At 39.8% G+C, this 14,120-nt stretch overlaps 1 protein-coding gene across 2 annotated transcripts in view; it reads right to left on the bottom strand.

The window, feature by feature from the left end:
* The window catches only part of flt1 (fms related receptor tyrosine kinase 1), a 30,717-nt gene that overhangs the window by 4,041 nt on the left and 12,556 nt on the right, over positions 1-14,120 (bottom strand). The window contains exons 12-29 of one of the 2 annotated variants that reach the window (XM_017453409.3): positions 11,440-11,548; positions 10,367-10,678; positions 8,919-9,065; positions 8,480-8,611; positions 7,849-7,952; positions 6,939-7,074; positions 6,752-6,856; positions 6,494-6,607; positions 6,117-6,205; positions 5,256-5,379; positions 5,056-5,153; positions 3,721-3,843; positions 3,481-3,592; positions 3,173-3,272; positions 1,785-1,890; positions 1,607-1,701; positions 962-1,028; positions 762-853 (exon numbers count right to left, since the gene is read on the bottom strand). In XM_017453409.3, coding sequence (XP_017308898.1) covers positions 762-853; positions 962-1,028; positions 1,607-1,701; positions 1,785-1,890; positions 3,173-3,272; positions 3,481-3,592; positions 3,721-3,843; positions 5,056-5,153; positions 5,256-5,379; positions 6,117-6,205; positions 6,494-6,607; positions 6,752-6,856; positions 6,939-7,074; positions 7,849-7,952; positions 8,480-8,611; positions 8,919-9,065; positions 10,367-10,678; positions 11,440-11,548 — 2,165 coding nt within the window. The remainder of the gene's footprint in view (positions 1-761; positions 854-961; positions 1,029-1,606; positions 1,702-1,784; positions 1,891-3,172; positions 3,273-3,480; positions 3,593-3,720; positions 3,844-5,055; positions 5,154-5,255; positions 5,380-6,116; positions 6,206-6,493; positions 6,608-6,751; positions 6,857-6,938; positions 7,075-7,848; positions 7,953-8,479; positions 8,612-8,918; positions 9,066-10,366; positions 10,679-11,439; positions 11,549-14,120) is intronic. The other variant, XM_047150359.2, reaches the window with a different exon arrangement.

Raw genomic sequence — 14,120 nt, 5'->3', positions numbered from 1 at the left:
CTGTGATTAGACAAAATAATCACTGACACTGCAAACTAAATCTGAAGTCCTTTCATTATGAACTGAGCAGAGAGCGAGTTTCCTCGATTATCCGAATATCTGCAAAAATTCGAAATTTACTTTTAAAATGCTGCCCAACAAGAACACCCGTTAATTCTGTAATGCTTTTTTTTTTTTTTTACCTTGAGGTTCATTTCACTAACATGATATTTATTCAACCCCTGACCAGAAATGATCACAAATAAATTACATGATGTTCCTGAATATTCTCCAGTCTCCAGATGTAAATATGAATTCTTAAACTTGCATTAACCATGCATGTGATTTGTCTTATTCAGATTATTATTAATATTATTGTAATTTATTATATATAGTGTTTATTTTTAGTGCTGAGCTTCATGGTTTGTTCATGTGTTGTCAGTTAAGGGAACCTTAATGTAAACTATTACCATTCAGCCTTAAGTTCAGTTAAGCCTTTAAGTTCAGTGTCTTAAAGGATAAAAATCACACTGTTTATGTCAAACGCCTACATTACTGTACTGAATTGGACACGGCACAAATTTAAACTATCGATCGATTATATTAAAGCCGAATAATAGACTTTCTTAGTGCTTGTTAGTGTAAATTTTATGACTACATCATTTTACATATCGATGTATATCCAGAAACACAAAAAACCCATCAGACTGGCATTCAGACTATCAAAGAAAAAAAAAAAAAAAAAGTCCATTGGATCAGTGTATCCAGACCACCACGCTCACCTGGTTATGTTTTTAGTTTTGAACTTGTCAGTCCATTTCAGCTGGATGAACTCTTCAGATGGGAGAACCATGCCACTGTCAGACTGGGAATCCTGCAAACAAAAATAAACACACATTATTACTTAGCAATATCGTGAATTCAGGAAAACCAAAAGTCATCAATTCCTGATCGTTGCATGCGCATAATTTGAGAAGCATACTTCTGGGACTTCTCTGTTCAGGTCCTCTTCAAACGTGGAGACAGTATCGATTCTGGTATTGATGTAGCTGGAAGAGACGAGAAGAAGTTCACTGATGCAGAAAAATTCTCTGTGTGTTTTTATTTGCTATGCCATTCCCTTTTGAGATGATTAATAACCTGTGTTCTTCATAGCTACCTTTTACGCTATTAATGTTCATTATACACACAGCGCTGTTGAATTCTGGAATTCCGATTGGTCAGAAGGTGTTTCTATAACAGCATCTCTGATATTCCATAAAAATGAAAGGTAACAATAAACAGTTAAAGAGTATAAGAAATAAATAATTATAAGCATTGGCAAATTGCTGCGGTGTAAGAGGAATAAAAACACTTCAGGACATGGTGTTATAGGAAAACTTTGATATGGTAACAGCAATTTATATATATATATATAAATAATAACAGCACACCGAAAGTGTTTTATTCCCTTCTTAGTTTTATGACTAGAATTTATGCTTCTTCTTCAGCTTTTAAGACTGTATCATGGGTTGTGGTTTTGGGATTAAAGTTTGGGATTAAAGCTTGGGATTACAGCTTGCTTGGAATTAAACACTGCTGTCTCTCAGAAACTCAGTCGTGCTTAAATTCCTGGATGCACATTTACCTCGGGTTTCCTTGCTGTGTGTCTCTGTAATCCAGATACTCTGCACCACTCTCTCCTGACAAAAACGTGTTCAAGGGGATGTAATCCTTCCCATCCTTAAAGCCAGAAAGGGTTCATTAATGCAGCTCAGTATGATGAAGAGTTTTTAATGATATCTGTACGAGTTCAGGTTGAATACCTGTTGCACACGAGCCTGGAGAAGGTCTCCTAGCGTTCCAACCAGCTCAGTGAAGGCGGGTCTGTCTGACGGGTTTCTCTCCCAGCACACCAGCATAGTGTTGTAGCTGCAAAAGAGCAGATTAGATTCGTGTTATCTTTCTAATCACAACCATAATGCAAAACAGTTGCTCTCATGCCTTTGTGATCGGGCTGTGATGGATAAGGATGTAGATTAATCAATAATGTTAGATGTTGATCTCACACCAAAAATGAATTGATTCTTTCATCCCTTTGCAGTTGGTTAAGGTTTGGAACAGGGATTATAAAGAATGCACACAAAGCACAAAGAAATCTGATCGCAGTGTGTTCGTTTATACCGAAAACTGTAATATTAGGTATTATCTCACATCGTAGTTCAAATCTGATTGATCAGCTGCGAAATTAGTGCAGCCTCACATCACAAGCTTATGTTAATGAGCTTGTTCAAATGCTTGTTTCTATGGTAACAGCTCAGTCACAGGGACTGGTATGCCGGACAGTCTACATAGTCTAATAATAAACAGATATGATATGGTAAAATATGCCGTTAGGACGTTTATTTAAGATTTAAGTTAAATAAGGAGGCTCCAGCATCAGCGCTTAATCAGTCCCTCCAGGATTACGATCGCGGAAATTAGCACAAAATCAAGCAAACTCCGCAATATTCTGAGGAGCTTGCAATTTTTAAAAAATGACCACAGATGTTCTGCAGATTCGGGTTAGACGCGTCATTTCACGTCATCACAACACACATTCAGCCAAAGCCCTCTTCGTTTCACGCGCGTCGACCATGAGTGTATCTAAAAGGTCTCGTTCACCAACAAACATCACCGTGAAAGACCTTGCAAAACAATTTCGTTCGATCGCGATGCGATTTCGCCAATTTGAGTAGATTTCCGGGAAAAAAAAGGCACAAAAAATTCGCAGCAAAATGAAACATCTAGGGCCGCAACAATCCCAAAAGAATTCGGTGAAATCCTGTAACAGACTGTAATTTTTCCTGTAATTTTTCCGCTACTGGGAAGTTTTCAGGACATCTTATGGATGTTTCACAACTATAAACAGATAAACACGATGCTCCGTTGTTTGTTAACAAATAAAAAATGTAATTGCTGTGGAGAAGCACTTCAGGACATGCTGTTATAGTAAAATAGTCCATGCTGGGATTTTAAGAGTAACTCTGCTTCATCACTCCACCCCGTTGTAGATTATTTTCCTATAACAGCACGCCCCGTAATGTGTCTCATAATATTCCTAACACACTTTCACCCCTAGTTAGTGATTTAACTCAGCTTCCTACAGAATGTGCTTTTTTGTTTGTTTGTTTGTTTGTTTGTTTGTTTGTTTTTTCACAATGTGTCTACTCACATTTCAGGGGTGCTGTATTCTGGGGCACGCATTCGAGTTCCTTGTTTCAGTCTGTGGCAAAACTCCTCATCAATGTTGAGTCCTGGATACGGGGACGCCCCTAAACACCACGTACACAGAAGATCCGAGCGTGTGTAAAAGGGGAAATGGAAGCAACGTGAAGGTGAATGGTTCTGATTTGTCCTTGTGTAGACAATCTACTGCTAATCTTTATATCTTCTGACGCAGATATAGTGACGTTACAATGAAACTAATGTACTGGATGCCTCATGAAAATGTTTTCTGCAGTACTTAAGACTCGACGGTACCAAGTGAGAAGATTTCCCAGAGCAGAACACCGTAAGACCACACATCACTCTGAGTGGTGAAGACCTTGTCGAAGATCGATTCCGGAGACATCCATTTCAGCGGTAAGCGAGCCTATATTTAGGAAAAGAGCAAAACATGAACAGCACGGATCTTGCTAATTAACTTTGCTCTGCGTATTAGCCTCACGTTTTGGTCTGTAGACAGTAAAAATGAGTTCATGTGGGTCTGGATGCACTCACATCTCCTTTGCGCACATAATCAGGATCTTTGTAAAGGTCTCGGGCCAGCCCAAAGTCACAGATTTTCACCACGTTGTTGTCAGATAGCAGGATGTTTCGGGCAGCAAGGTCTCGGTGTATACACTGGCAGACAGACACACAGTTTAAAGACAGAAGCATATTTAGGGACGAATCCATACATTTCACTTGGGACGTCTGGTCAAGCGTGAAAGCGTTTGGTTTTTGAGTACCTCATCTCCGCTCCACCTAAACAGTGTACTTCAAATGAATTCGGTTGGAATGAAGTGCATGTGAAATCGATTTTGTCCCTGTGGCTGGGCATCAACGAACATTATCCTGATGGAGCTGGTCGGCATCCCTCAAGATACAAGTTAACACGTGCATCAAGATGCTTCTGTGTCCTGGATGTTCATGGAACGAACTTCACCTGGCTCTCCGAACAGCTGAGTTACTGTCTGTCTTCAAACGAAGACGAAAGCCCTACCTCTTCACCAAAACACTTAAATAAGCACTAATTATAATAAAAATAAAACAACCCTTGCACAGTTTTTGTTGTTCTCTAACAGGTTTTTAGCTTGAGGGTTCTCTTAAACATTGACCTACTGACCTACTGATACTCCCATGAAGATGTTTTCGATGGAGACTACAAACATTTCTGTAAAACTCTCTCGGTATTTTCTGTCCCTGTAAACGGCAACGAAAATGTCATGTTACTTCATGTTTCAAGTTGTATCGTGTATGGAAAGTGATGTGTCTTCTAGAGAAATGGCTGGAAGAGACGGCGAGTGACTACAACTTACGTACAACCCCGATTCCAAAAGAGTTGGGACGTTGGGTGAAATGTAAATAAAAACAGAATGCAATGATTATCAGATCTCACGAACCCATATGTTCTTCACGATAGAACATAGAAAACATGTCAAAATGTTTGAACTGGGCAAATGTACCATTTTAAGAAAATGTATAAATAAGAAAAAGTCATTTTGAATTTGATGGCCGCAACGTGTCTCAAAAAAGTTGGGACGGGGCAACAAATGGCTGGAAAAGTAATTGTTACTAAAAAGAAACGGCTGGAGGAACATTTTGCAGCTAATTAGGTTAATTGGCAACAGGCCAGTAACAAAACGCGTATCTTAGAGACGCAGAGTCTCTCAGAAATAAAGATGGGATGGAATCTGGATGGAAGCATATGTTGTTCTAAAATCTGAATACCTGCATAAAAGCAAACCAACGATGATGATGATGATGATGATGATGATGATGATGATGATGATGATCAATTAAGTGTTAAAATGCCTTTAAAGGTGCAAATATTTAATATAGACACTCTTGTACCTTGCGTGAGGCAAGGAACTCCATGCCTCTGGCCACCTGGAAGCTGTAGGAAATCAGGTCCTCTAAGTGTAGAGGAGTGTTCGAGCACGAGACAGAACCTGAGAAGCGAATTAGAAACAAAACAGCACAGTCTCCTACTCTGATGTCTTATCACAGGCAGTTTTTCATAAAATAAATAAATGTGTAAGGAAGATTCTCACCATTGTCTTCCTCATTTTCCTCTCTTCTCTCACCCTCTATCTCAGAGCTGACTTTCTGACTGCTCTGGCTCTCCACACAGCTCTTACACTCATCTTGCTGTCCCCTTTCCTCTTCTCCATTCACCTGAGACGGACCACCAGAGAGAGAAAAAGATCACAACATGATGTTTGATTGGAAGTGCTCATTTATTATTCTTTTTTGAAATGGGTAAATCTACCTGGAAACTTTTCCGCAGAACCTGCATGCTAATCTACCAAGCTAGCTGACCTAGCAAACCTCAGTAGTGCTTGTTATGGAATTTCTATTTATTATATATTTATATACAAATGATTTATTTAAGACATTTGGCAACAGTTTAATAAATTACTGAGGAAATGACATCCAATGTGCTGGCATTTCTAAGGAGAGGCCATTGTTGACGTTTCTTGGGCATTCAACAATTTATTTTCAACCCTAAAAGTACATGTTCAGGGTTATTTTAAGTAAATGATATTAGTAGGCTCTGTATGGAGAGTAGAGAGAGGCCTCTTTCAGGGGGGCACTGTCGGTAAAGGAGATAAAACCAGACCAGAAGTGAAAAACTGTCACTCTGCAAAGTGTTTGTGGTAAATGGAACGCGAGGCTTTTCAGAAGGAAATGAGAACAGGACGTTGAAAAAAAAAAAAAAAACACCTTAAAATACACTCGTACACAGTGGAGCCATATCAGGCTGCCTGTAAAGACACAACAATGCATAGAACAGCAAAATACAGCAGGTGACCCAGACAAACTTGAACAAGAACAAAGAGAAATGTTTGTATAGGAGACGGTGAATGTGATGAAGGTAAATATCAGTGGGTGTGTGTATACATAGCACCAACCCTGTTCAGCATGAACACGTCCCTCTTGCTCCTTAGGTATGAGGACAAGTTTCCATACTTGCAGTATTCCACTATGACCATAAGAGGCCCTGAGAACGATGAACAGGGTTTTAGTTTGCTGAAAAAGTCGTGCGTATCATTGTTCGACAGTTACTAATGTTAATTAATAAAAATAATAACTTCTAGCTAATGTTAGAAGCTTAGATTTATTAGTCTTGCTATTTGATTTGTGAATACTTATTCTTTTTTTTTTCCTTTTTTTTTTTTTTTTACAAGAGATGAAACCAACTTGACAACTTGTTCAGCATGTTTGGAATTTTTTTTTTTTTTCTTTCCGGCATATTTGTGCATATAAGACCTGAGAAAGAAGCACATACCTCCTGGTCTGGTGCAGGCACCAAGGAGATTAACTACGTTGAGGTGATGTCCGATATGGTTGAGGATTTTCAGCTCTGTCATTAGTGCTTTGTGCTCGCTTGGCGTGGCTCCCTCTGTTGGAGCAGCAAAGAATCTCATGACTCATGACTGTCATTCATTGTCATTGTCATTGACTGTCACTCACTGTCACTTCGGCAATTAATTCTCACATCAAGATAGCATGTGAAATGAGTGGGTTACAATTTCTCTGTGAAAACCTTTGAGCATTTTGACAGCCACGGTGGTGCAGCCGGTTGAGTTGCCGATGCCAAAGGCGGACGCCTGCATCACTTTGCCAAATGCCCCTCGTCCCAGTGGCTTTTCTGTTGAGAGAGAAAATATATATCGACGTAATGCACATCTCACATATACTCTACACACACACACAAACACACAAATACAAACCCAGCTGAAGACGCTCCTGTGGGAACTCCCACTTTTCGGCATCATACTGTAGCCTATCGCAGTGTTCATCTAGAGGCCCCTCCCCCTGGTGCAGGATGATTGGCAGGTATTCTGTCTTGCCATTTGCTGAATTTGGCTGAGACACAATATTTGGAAATAAATGAAAAGGCCTTTCTGAACAACGATTCTAGCTACACATTTTTATGTATTAAAACAAAAGTATTTCAGAATGAACAAGCTAAACCGTTAAGCGTCTTTTCCTCAGACAGTACAACATGTATGACACGGTATGGCTACAAATCGTCATTTCAGTATTTTTGAAATCATAAATCGTCATTCAATATGTATGTCACTGCAAACTACTCGTGTTGAATTGATCGGTCAAACTATCAAGAAATTTGGAGCTAGAACTGCTTTTCTACTGGCACTGAAATCTTCATTTATGGCTGATAATATTCCCTATTAAATGGTTTACTCAGCTGTAGATATGTAAGATTTCATTTTATGGGTGAGTGAGATCTAGTGTCCAATATAAGAAATGAAAGCACAAAGTGGCTGAGAAATTATATTCAAATTCCAAAAAGCATTTCAATGGTCAGCCTGGTGATGCTGTGGTAAAATGAAAAAAAAAAAAAAAAAACTGGAACTCTGAAGCTGTTTCCATAAAACACTTTGGGTTTACTGTTAATGCTGCCATGTTGGGGTGGGGGTGTGGGTGTATGGGTTGATGTCTCCAGACACTAATACCTGACTGAGCTACAGATCCATCTAGATTCAGCTTAGTAACCGTACTAAGACCGCTCTGTCTGGTTGAAAAGCGATATTATTGTGTCTGCATTTTGTTGTGTGTTTTCCATACAATACATTTCCGGCTCTCGGCTTAAGAAGAGAAGGTCTGATTGCCTCTCACCTGTCTGAGCTTGCGAATGAGCAGCGTTAGGAGCAGCCAGAAGAGAGTGGCCACCACACAAGTGCAGGCTAATGTGGGGATCTCCAGAGAGAAAGACTCAGAATCTACAAGACACACAGATCAGCTTCAGCTAAAAACGTAGGTCACAACATGTTTGGCTAATTGAGATCTTTTCCATCTACTTGAGTTTGATCCAACCTACTCCATTCTGACATTTCACAATACTTCCCAAAGAGGGCGGTCATATTTCATTAGTGCTTTCTGTCCAGACAGTTACTGGCAGTCAAACACTGACCTGCCTCGCCCGTTCATCATTTCATATTCTTTTTTTTTTTTTTTTTTAAAGATAAAGACAAATAGCTAAACAGTTTATGGGTGCAAACCAGACGCTTTCCGTAGGAAATCAAAAAGGGAGACAGCTTCCTTCCTGACCTGACAGAACACAACAACAAAAGCTTGTCCTCTCTTCAGCAGGCTCAGAGGCATCCGTTCAGCGTGCGAGACAGCCAGAGTAGGGTGTGACATAAACTAAACGTAATTAAATCTTGCAGGTGAGCACTTTTACAGTAAACAGAAGAGCGTTTACGGGAAACAGTGAATAATAAAAGCAGTACAACTTCTTCCCTCTTACTTTCGACTGAAACGTAAGCCGAGCTCTCCACAGATCCTCTCTCGTTGGTGGCCTGACATGTATACAAGCCCTCGTCCTCAACAGCGATGCGGTCAATGTGGAGAGTGCCATCTTCTGGCTCCAGCATGATGCCTGGGACACAAAATCCATACATCAATCTATCAGTCAAAGGCAGCTGACTTGGTTTAACGTGAAAGTATGAGTCTCAGATCAAATGACTAGATTGATTGGTTTTTGGAAATGTCTAGTGATAACGAAATGAAGCGATTTATAGTACAAGCCATTTTGCTACTCTTGAACATCCTAGACGGCTTGAAATCTTTACGTTTACTCGTTTGAGTTACGCCTTTATCCAAAACAGTTGACACAGGATACAAGGAAGCAGCTGAGATTTAAGGGTCTCAATGAGCTACTGAGAATTCCAGGATTTCTTTCTCACCAGACACCTGCTTGAGCTTCCTCCGGTCCTTGTACCACGTGACGAGAGGTCGTGGCACTCCACTGGCGGGGCACTGAAGAGTCACCGAGTTGCTGATGTTCACACTGCAATCGCTGAGGTTCTGCAGCAACACTGGAGCCTCCAGAACTACAGCGGCATACAAAAAGTCACAGTTATGTCACGTTGTGACAGAATCTGTCAACCAGCATATCCACAAATTCGATTAAATACCACTAATATCACTAGAGAGGAGGCGATGATGTCAGGCGTTTGCATATTTCTGTCACTTGGCGTATAAGTAGCCATACTGGACCACATTAACAAAGCACTGAGTGATTTACAGATCAGAGAACAGAAAGCGAGGTGTATTTCTCTCAATACGAATTGTGATGTGGAAAGTTTGACTCTCAGCCAGCGGAACTGTGCCATTTGTTGACAACTTTCAGGTTATTTCAGCAGCACATTTTGAACTGACTTGACTAAACCCCGACTTCCCTGACAGTTGGCTGCGTGCCTTGTGTCGTTTGTTTTCAGGCAAATTGTAATAAGTGTGAGCTGCGTTTTTGTTTCAGTTTCATCATGATTGTATTTTTCAGAATAGCACATTCTTGCCCAATCTAGCACATCATGATGCAATGGGCTACTTGTATCCCATTTTCCACACATCTGGAGTAGGTTTCGTTTGTGCAATTATATGACACTTCCTCATTTTTGCAGAAGCCTCTTTGAGGAAGTCTTTGCCTTAAATAGTGACAAATATGACTAGGACAGGGGAATAAAGAAAGGGTCACCTCATGACGAGCTGATTGTTGTTCCGAATGTTTTCCTCCTTGAGACAATTGATTATTGTCTCTTTCCTTGGTCTTTGACAGTTGCTGATTGGCTGATTGTTCTCAGCCCCCGTGAAGTACTCTGTAGATGAGGCACTATGGGAAGTAGCATTGTGTGCTCTTCCTTCTGTTCCAGCTCGCATTCCCACGTGAAAGAGGTGCTGTTTCGAAACAGCCTTGGGTTGAACGACTGCAGGAAGCTTAAGCAACTCGGTTCCCAAGGACCCTCTGTCTTTCTCTTTCTTTCTTCCTGTCTTTCCTTTTCTGTCTTCCCGCCCTTACCCATTTACTCAATCTATAGCTCTTACATGTGCATGTCTGTCAGCACATCCTTACATGACTCATACAAGAGTATTGGTTTGTTTAGAGAACAATTTGAAAAGGTTTCTAAATAGATGAGTGTTTCCGTGCTTTCTAAGTTTTTTCAAGGGCAAAAATACACAAAAATACACCTACCCACAGCACACAGGGAAAATCTTTCGAAGTGAATGGCAGTAACTAAAGCAGTCACTTTAATGTTAGATTCAAGGGTAGATCTACTCATTTAAATGCTACACTAAAGATTTGGTAAAAAAGATACACAGTGGTTCATGAGTAGAGAGACACGCAGACACACACCTGCAACTGTCATGAGTATATCCTGATGGGAGTCCTGCATCGTGACCAGGTGTGTGGCAGAGCAGCGGTACGTCCCAGAGTCTTGCGCTGTCAGGTTCGTCAACGTCAAGCGCAGAGTGAGTGAGTATTCTCCCTCCGTCAGCTCTCCAACCAGAGGTGGACCCTCCACCATACCTGCTGAGCTGCCTGTCACTCTGTGCCATGACATGTTGGAATACAGGTGTTTATTGGCTACACAGGACAGGTGATAGTCTCTGCCCTCTCTTGGCCCTTCCTCGGACTCCCCAGAGACGCTGAAGCCTCCCTGGACGTCTGTGATTGGTGGGATGGAAAAGAAGGCGTTTTAGAGTGCGCTTATAAAGACTGCAGGCAGAAATACGGACTGTTAACTGGGACAAACGAAATGAAGCACAACATCATGAAAAGCACTTTGTGAGTGTTGACCGAGCTGAACTTTCTTCAGAACCTTTGATGACAATGTTGAATAGCCATTGTCAGTAAAAGTAGCGAGAGAGCCCCCGTGAAAAGAGCTTGTATTTACTTTAGCTATTTGAAATTTCCCGTGGAAACTGTTCAAGGTTTTCCTGATGGAAGATAATGTTTATCTTTCCCAAACACCACCAGAACTCTCCAAATAAAGCACGTAAGGCGGCATTGGGGAAGCAGGCTGATAAGGAGCACAGGTTCCTGTTCACCTCCCTAATCACTCTGTAGACATGGCAACAACCCACATGTCCACTGCAGCCACTGCGGCCGAATTTAGTGTGACGTGGAATCAAGAAAAATCAGGCAGAGGAATCTTTTAATAAAGACTGAATATTAGACAGTGTGAAGAGAGAGAGAGAGAGAGAGAGAGAGAGAGAGAGAGAGAGAGAGAGAGAGATGCAGGAAGATGGAGAGAGGAAAATGACCTAACAGCTTTGACTTCCAGCCCTGATCTACAGCATGTGACATTCACTGTAAGATTTAAAATGATCACTAGTGATATATCCTGCCTGCGATGTAATGACATTTCAGGAGATCTGTGGTAAAAGTAGCTGCAAGTGTTCAATTGTTTGAGAAACTAAAAATACCTGTAACATAGAAGCGGATGTCCAGTTCATCTGTACCCACTGAGTTGGAAGCCACACAGCGATAGACGCCAGATATTAATGCCTTGCCAACTGTTAAAATACCAATGGTCTGAAAGCCAACACAAACACACACACACACACACACACACACACACACACACACACAGCCTAAATTAGTTGACACTTACAAATTACGGTTATATGTAGGTCTTGATTTGAGAGTGTGTGCAAAGTGGATGACTTTTATCTTTTTAAAATTACAGGACGCCAAAAGCTGCTTTTAGCTATTTAAATATTTAGCACCTAAGTTTTAATGTTTGCAAATAATGTTTGCATTCAGTGGAGTTATTTATTCTATACATCTGTCCTATACATACAGTACTGTGCATAAGTTTGAATCCCTGTTTTATTTTTAGCACTTCGTTGTTAAAGGTTTTTTATTTTATGACTTCTACATTATTGAGTCAGTACAAAAAACATGTTGAATTCCCAAACATTCGTTTCCTGGCACAAAATTAAATGTTACAGAAAAATGTTTGTATGTCAGTAAAGAAAGCAGTATGTTAAGTGGTAAGAGACACTTTTCAGACATAGAAAACACAATGAAGGCTGCTGGGGTTTGCTGCAAAGATAAGAAGCGAGTGCGACAGTCAAAGTCTCCAGAAGAACCGTGTCTGGTTTTGCAAGATACTCAATAAAACGTAGAGTTTTATTCCATAAATTGTACCCGAGACTATGCAATTGTAGAAATATTTAATTTCATTAGTTTGAACGTATCTTTGCTCTACAGCATTTCTTTGCATGTGCCCAAAACTTTTGCACAGTACTGTATATAAAATGGTTTAATGATCTGATATGCTGAGTGATAAAGTAAGGATCAAGACAAGATGGAGTGAGTGTGTTGTTTTAGGGAAATATAGGGTAGTGTGGTGTGCCCTGATAACAGCATGTCCTGAAGTGTTTTATTCCTCTTATATCATAGCTACTGATAAATTACAGTTGAGGCCATAAATTTAGATAGCAGAATCTGCAAAAATAAATAACAGGGGTCGTAAAAATTCCATGTAGTTTTATATTTAGTCCTGCCCTGAAGAAGCTACTTCACCTAACAGATGTTCACATATAGTCCACAAGACACAATAATAACTGAATTTACACAAAGGAACCAGTTCAAAAGTTTACACACGCTCGATTCTTAATCCTGTGTGTTGTTACCTGGATGATCGACGACTGTTTGTACGTTAAGTGAGACGAGTCCCTTGTTTGTCCTGAGCAGTTAAACTGCCCACTGTTCTTCAGAAAAATCCTCCAGGTCCTGCACATTCAGAAGATGCTTTTCCAGCATCTTCTGCAGATTTGACCCCTTTCCAACTGTCGCTATATGAGATGTATTGAGATCCATCTTTTCACACTGAGGACGACCGAGGGACTCGTACACAACTATTACAAAAGGTGCAAACATTCACTGATGCTCAAGAGGCAAAACAGTACATTAAGATCCAGGAGGATGTAAACTTTTGAACAGGATGATCAGTATAAATAGTTATTGTTTTGTTTAAAGATCTTTTTTTATTTATTTATTATTTAATACTGCCTTTCAGAAGCTACGTAAGACATTTACATGTTTCCCAGAAGACAAAATAATAACGTGGATCATCCAGGTAACAACACACAGGATTAAGAATAGAGGGTGTGTAAACTTTTGAAATGGTTCATTTGTGTAAATTCAGTTATTATTGTGTCTTGTGGACTATATGTAAGCATATGTTATGTGAAATAACTTATTCAGGGCAAGACTAAATAAAAAAAATTAAATGCAATTTTTACGATCGCTCTTATTTAAAAAAACATTATTAACATTTCGCAAGATTCTGCATAATAAACTTATGACCTCAACTGTAAATAATGACAAGTCATTTTTTATCCGTTTAAAGTCACACTGAATGTTTTATGGCACATTTGCATTGTTTCATGATTATTATTTCACATTTAGCAACTATAAGTAGTCATTCCCTCTTTTTCCTCTACTTTGAAGTTAATAAAATAAAAAACAGCAGCTTCCTGTGTTGGAGAAAACTTACTATAACAAAGCGCTGAAACTGGAGACTCCGTCCATAAATGTTGAATAAATGTCTCCTTACAATAACAGTATGTTTTTAATCCATTTTTTAATTATTATTATGATTATGATTGAGCTGTTACTCTAGAAATCATATTGCATTAGAACGAGCACATGTGAATATAAATTTATCAACCAATCAGAATCCAGAATGTAACAGCGCTCTGGTATCATTTAATATGACAAAAATGACAGACAGTGTTGTTCTGCAGAAGCTTTAATTCTACTTTTTTGTTGTCGTTGTTTTTTCAGTATTACGCTATGTGATTAGAAACATTAATAGGTCGCTTGAGCTATAAAGTGTTGTACTGCCCCCCCATGGTGAACCGCCCCTGCAGCTGAAATGCCCCTGTATTTAAAACAGGACAGGGCTCACATAGACGGAAAGTGACTGATGAAATTATACACAGGGGTAGAGTAGTACATTAAGTGTTTCTGTTAACAGTACTGTTTGTACCTTGACCGTGATGTAGTCTCGGGTGGTAATGTGGAACAGTTAATAAACAACAACTTCTGTACCGTTTCCTGACTTCTACAGAAACAGGCACTTCAGCTGGCTTCC

The sequence above is a fragment of the Ictalurus punctatus genome, chromosome 23 (assembly GCF_001660625.3).
Source record: "Ictalurus punctatus breed USDA103 chromosome 23, Coco_2.0, whole genome shotgun sequence".
Classification (NCBI taxonomy): domain Eukaryota; kingdom Metazoa; phylum Chordata; class Actinopteri; order Siluriformes; family Ictaluridae; genus Ictalurus; species Ictalurus punctatus.
This window is presented reverse-complemented; position numbering and strand designations above follow the sequence as displayed.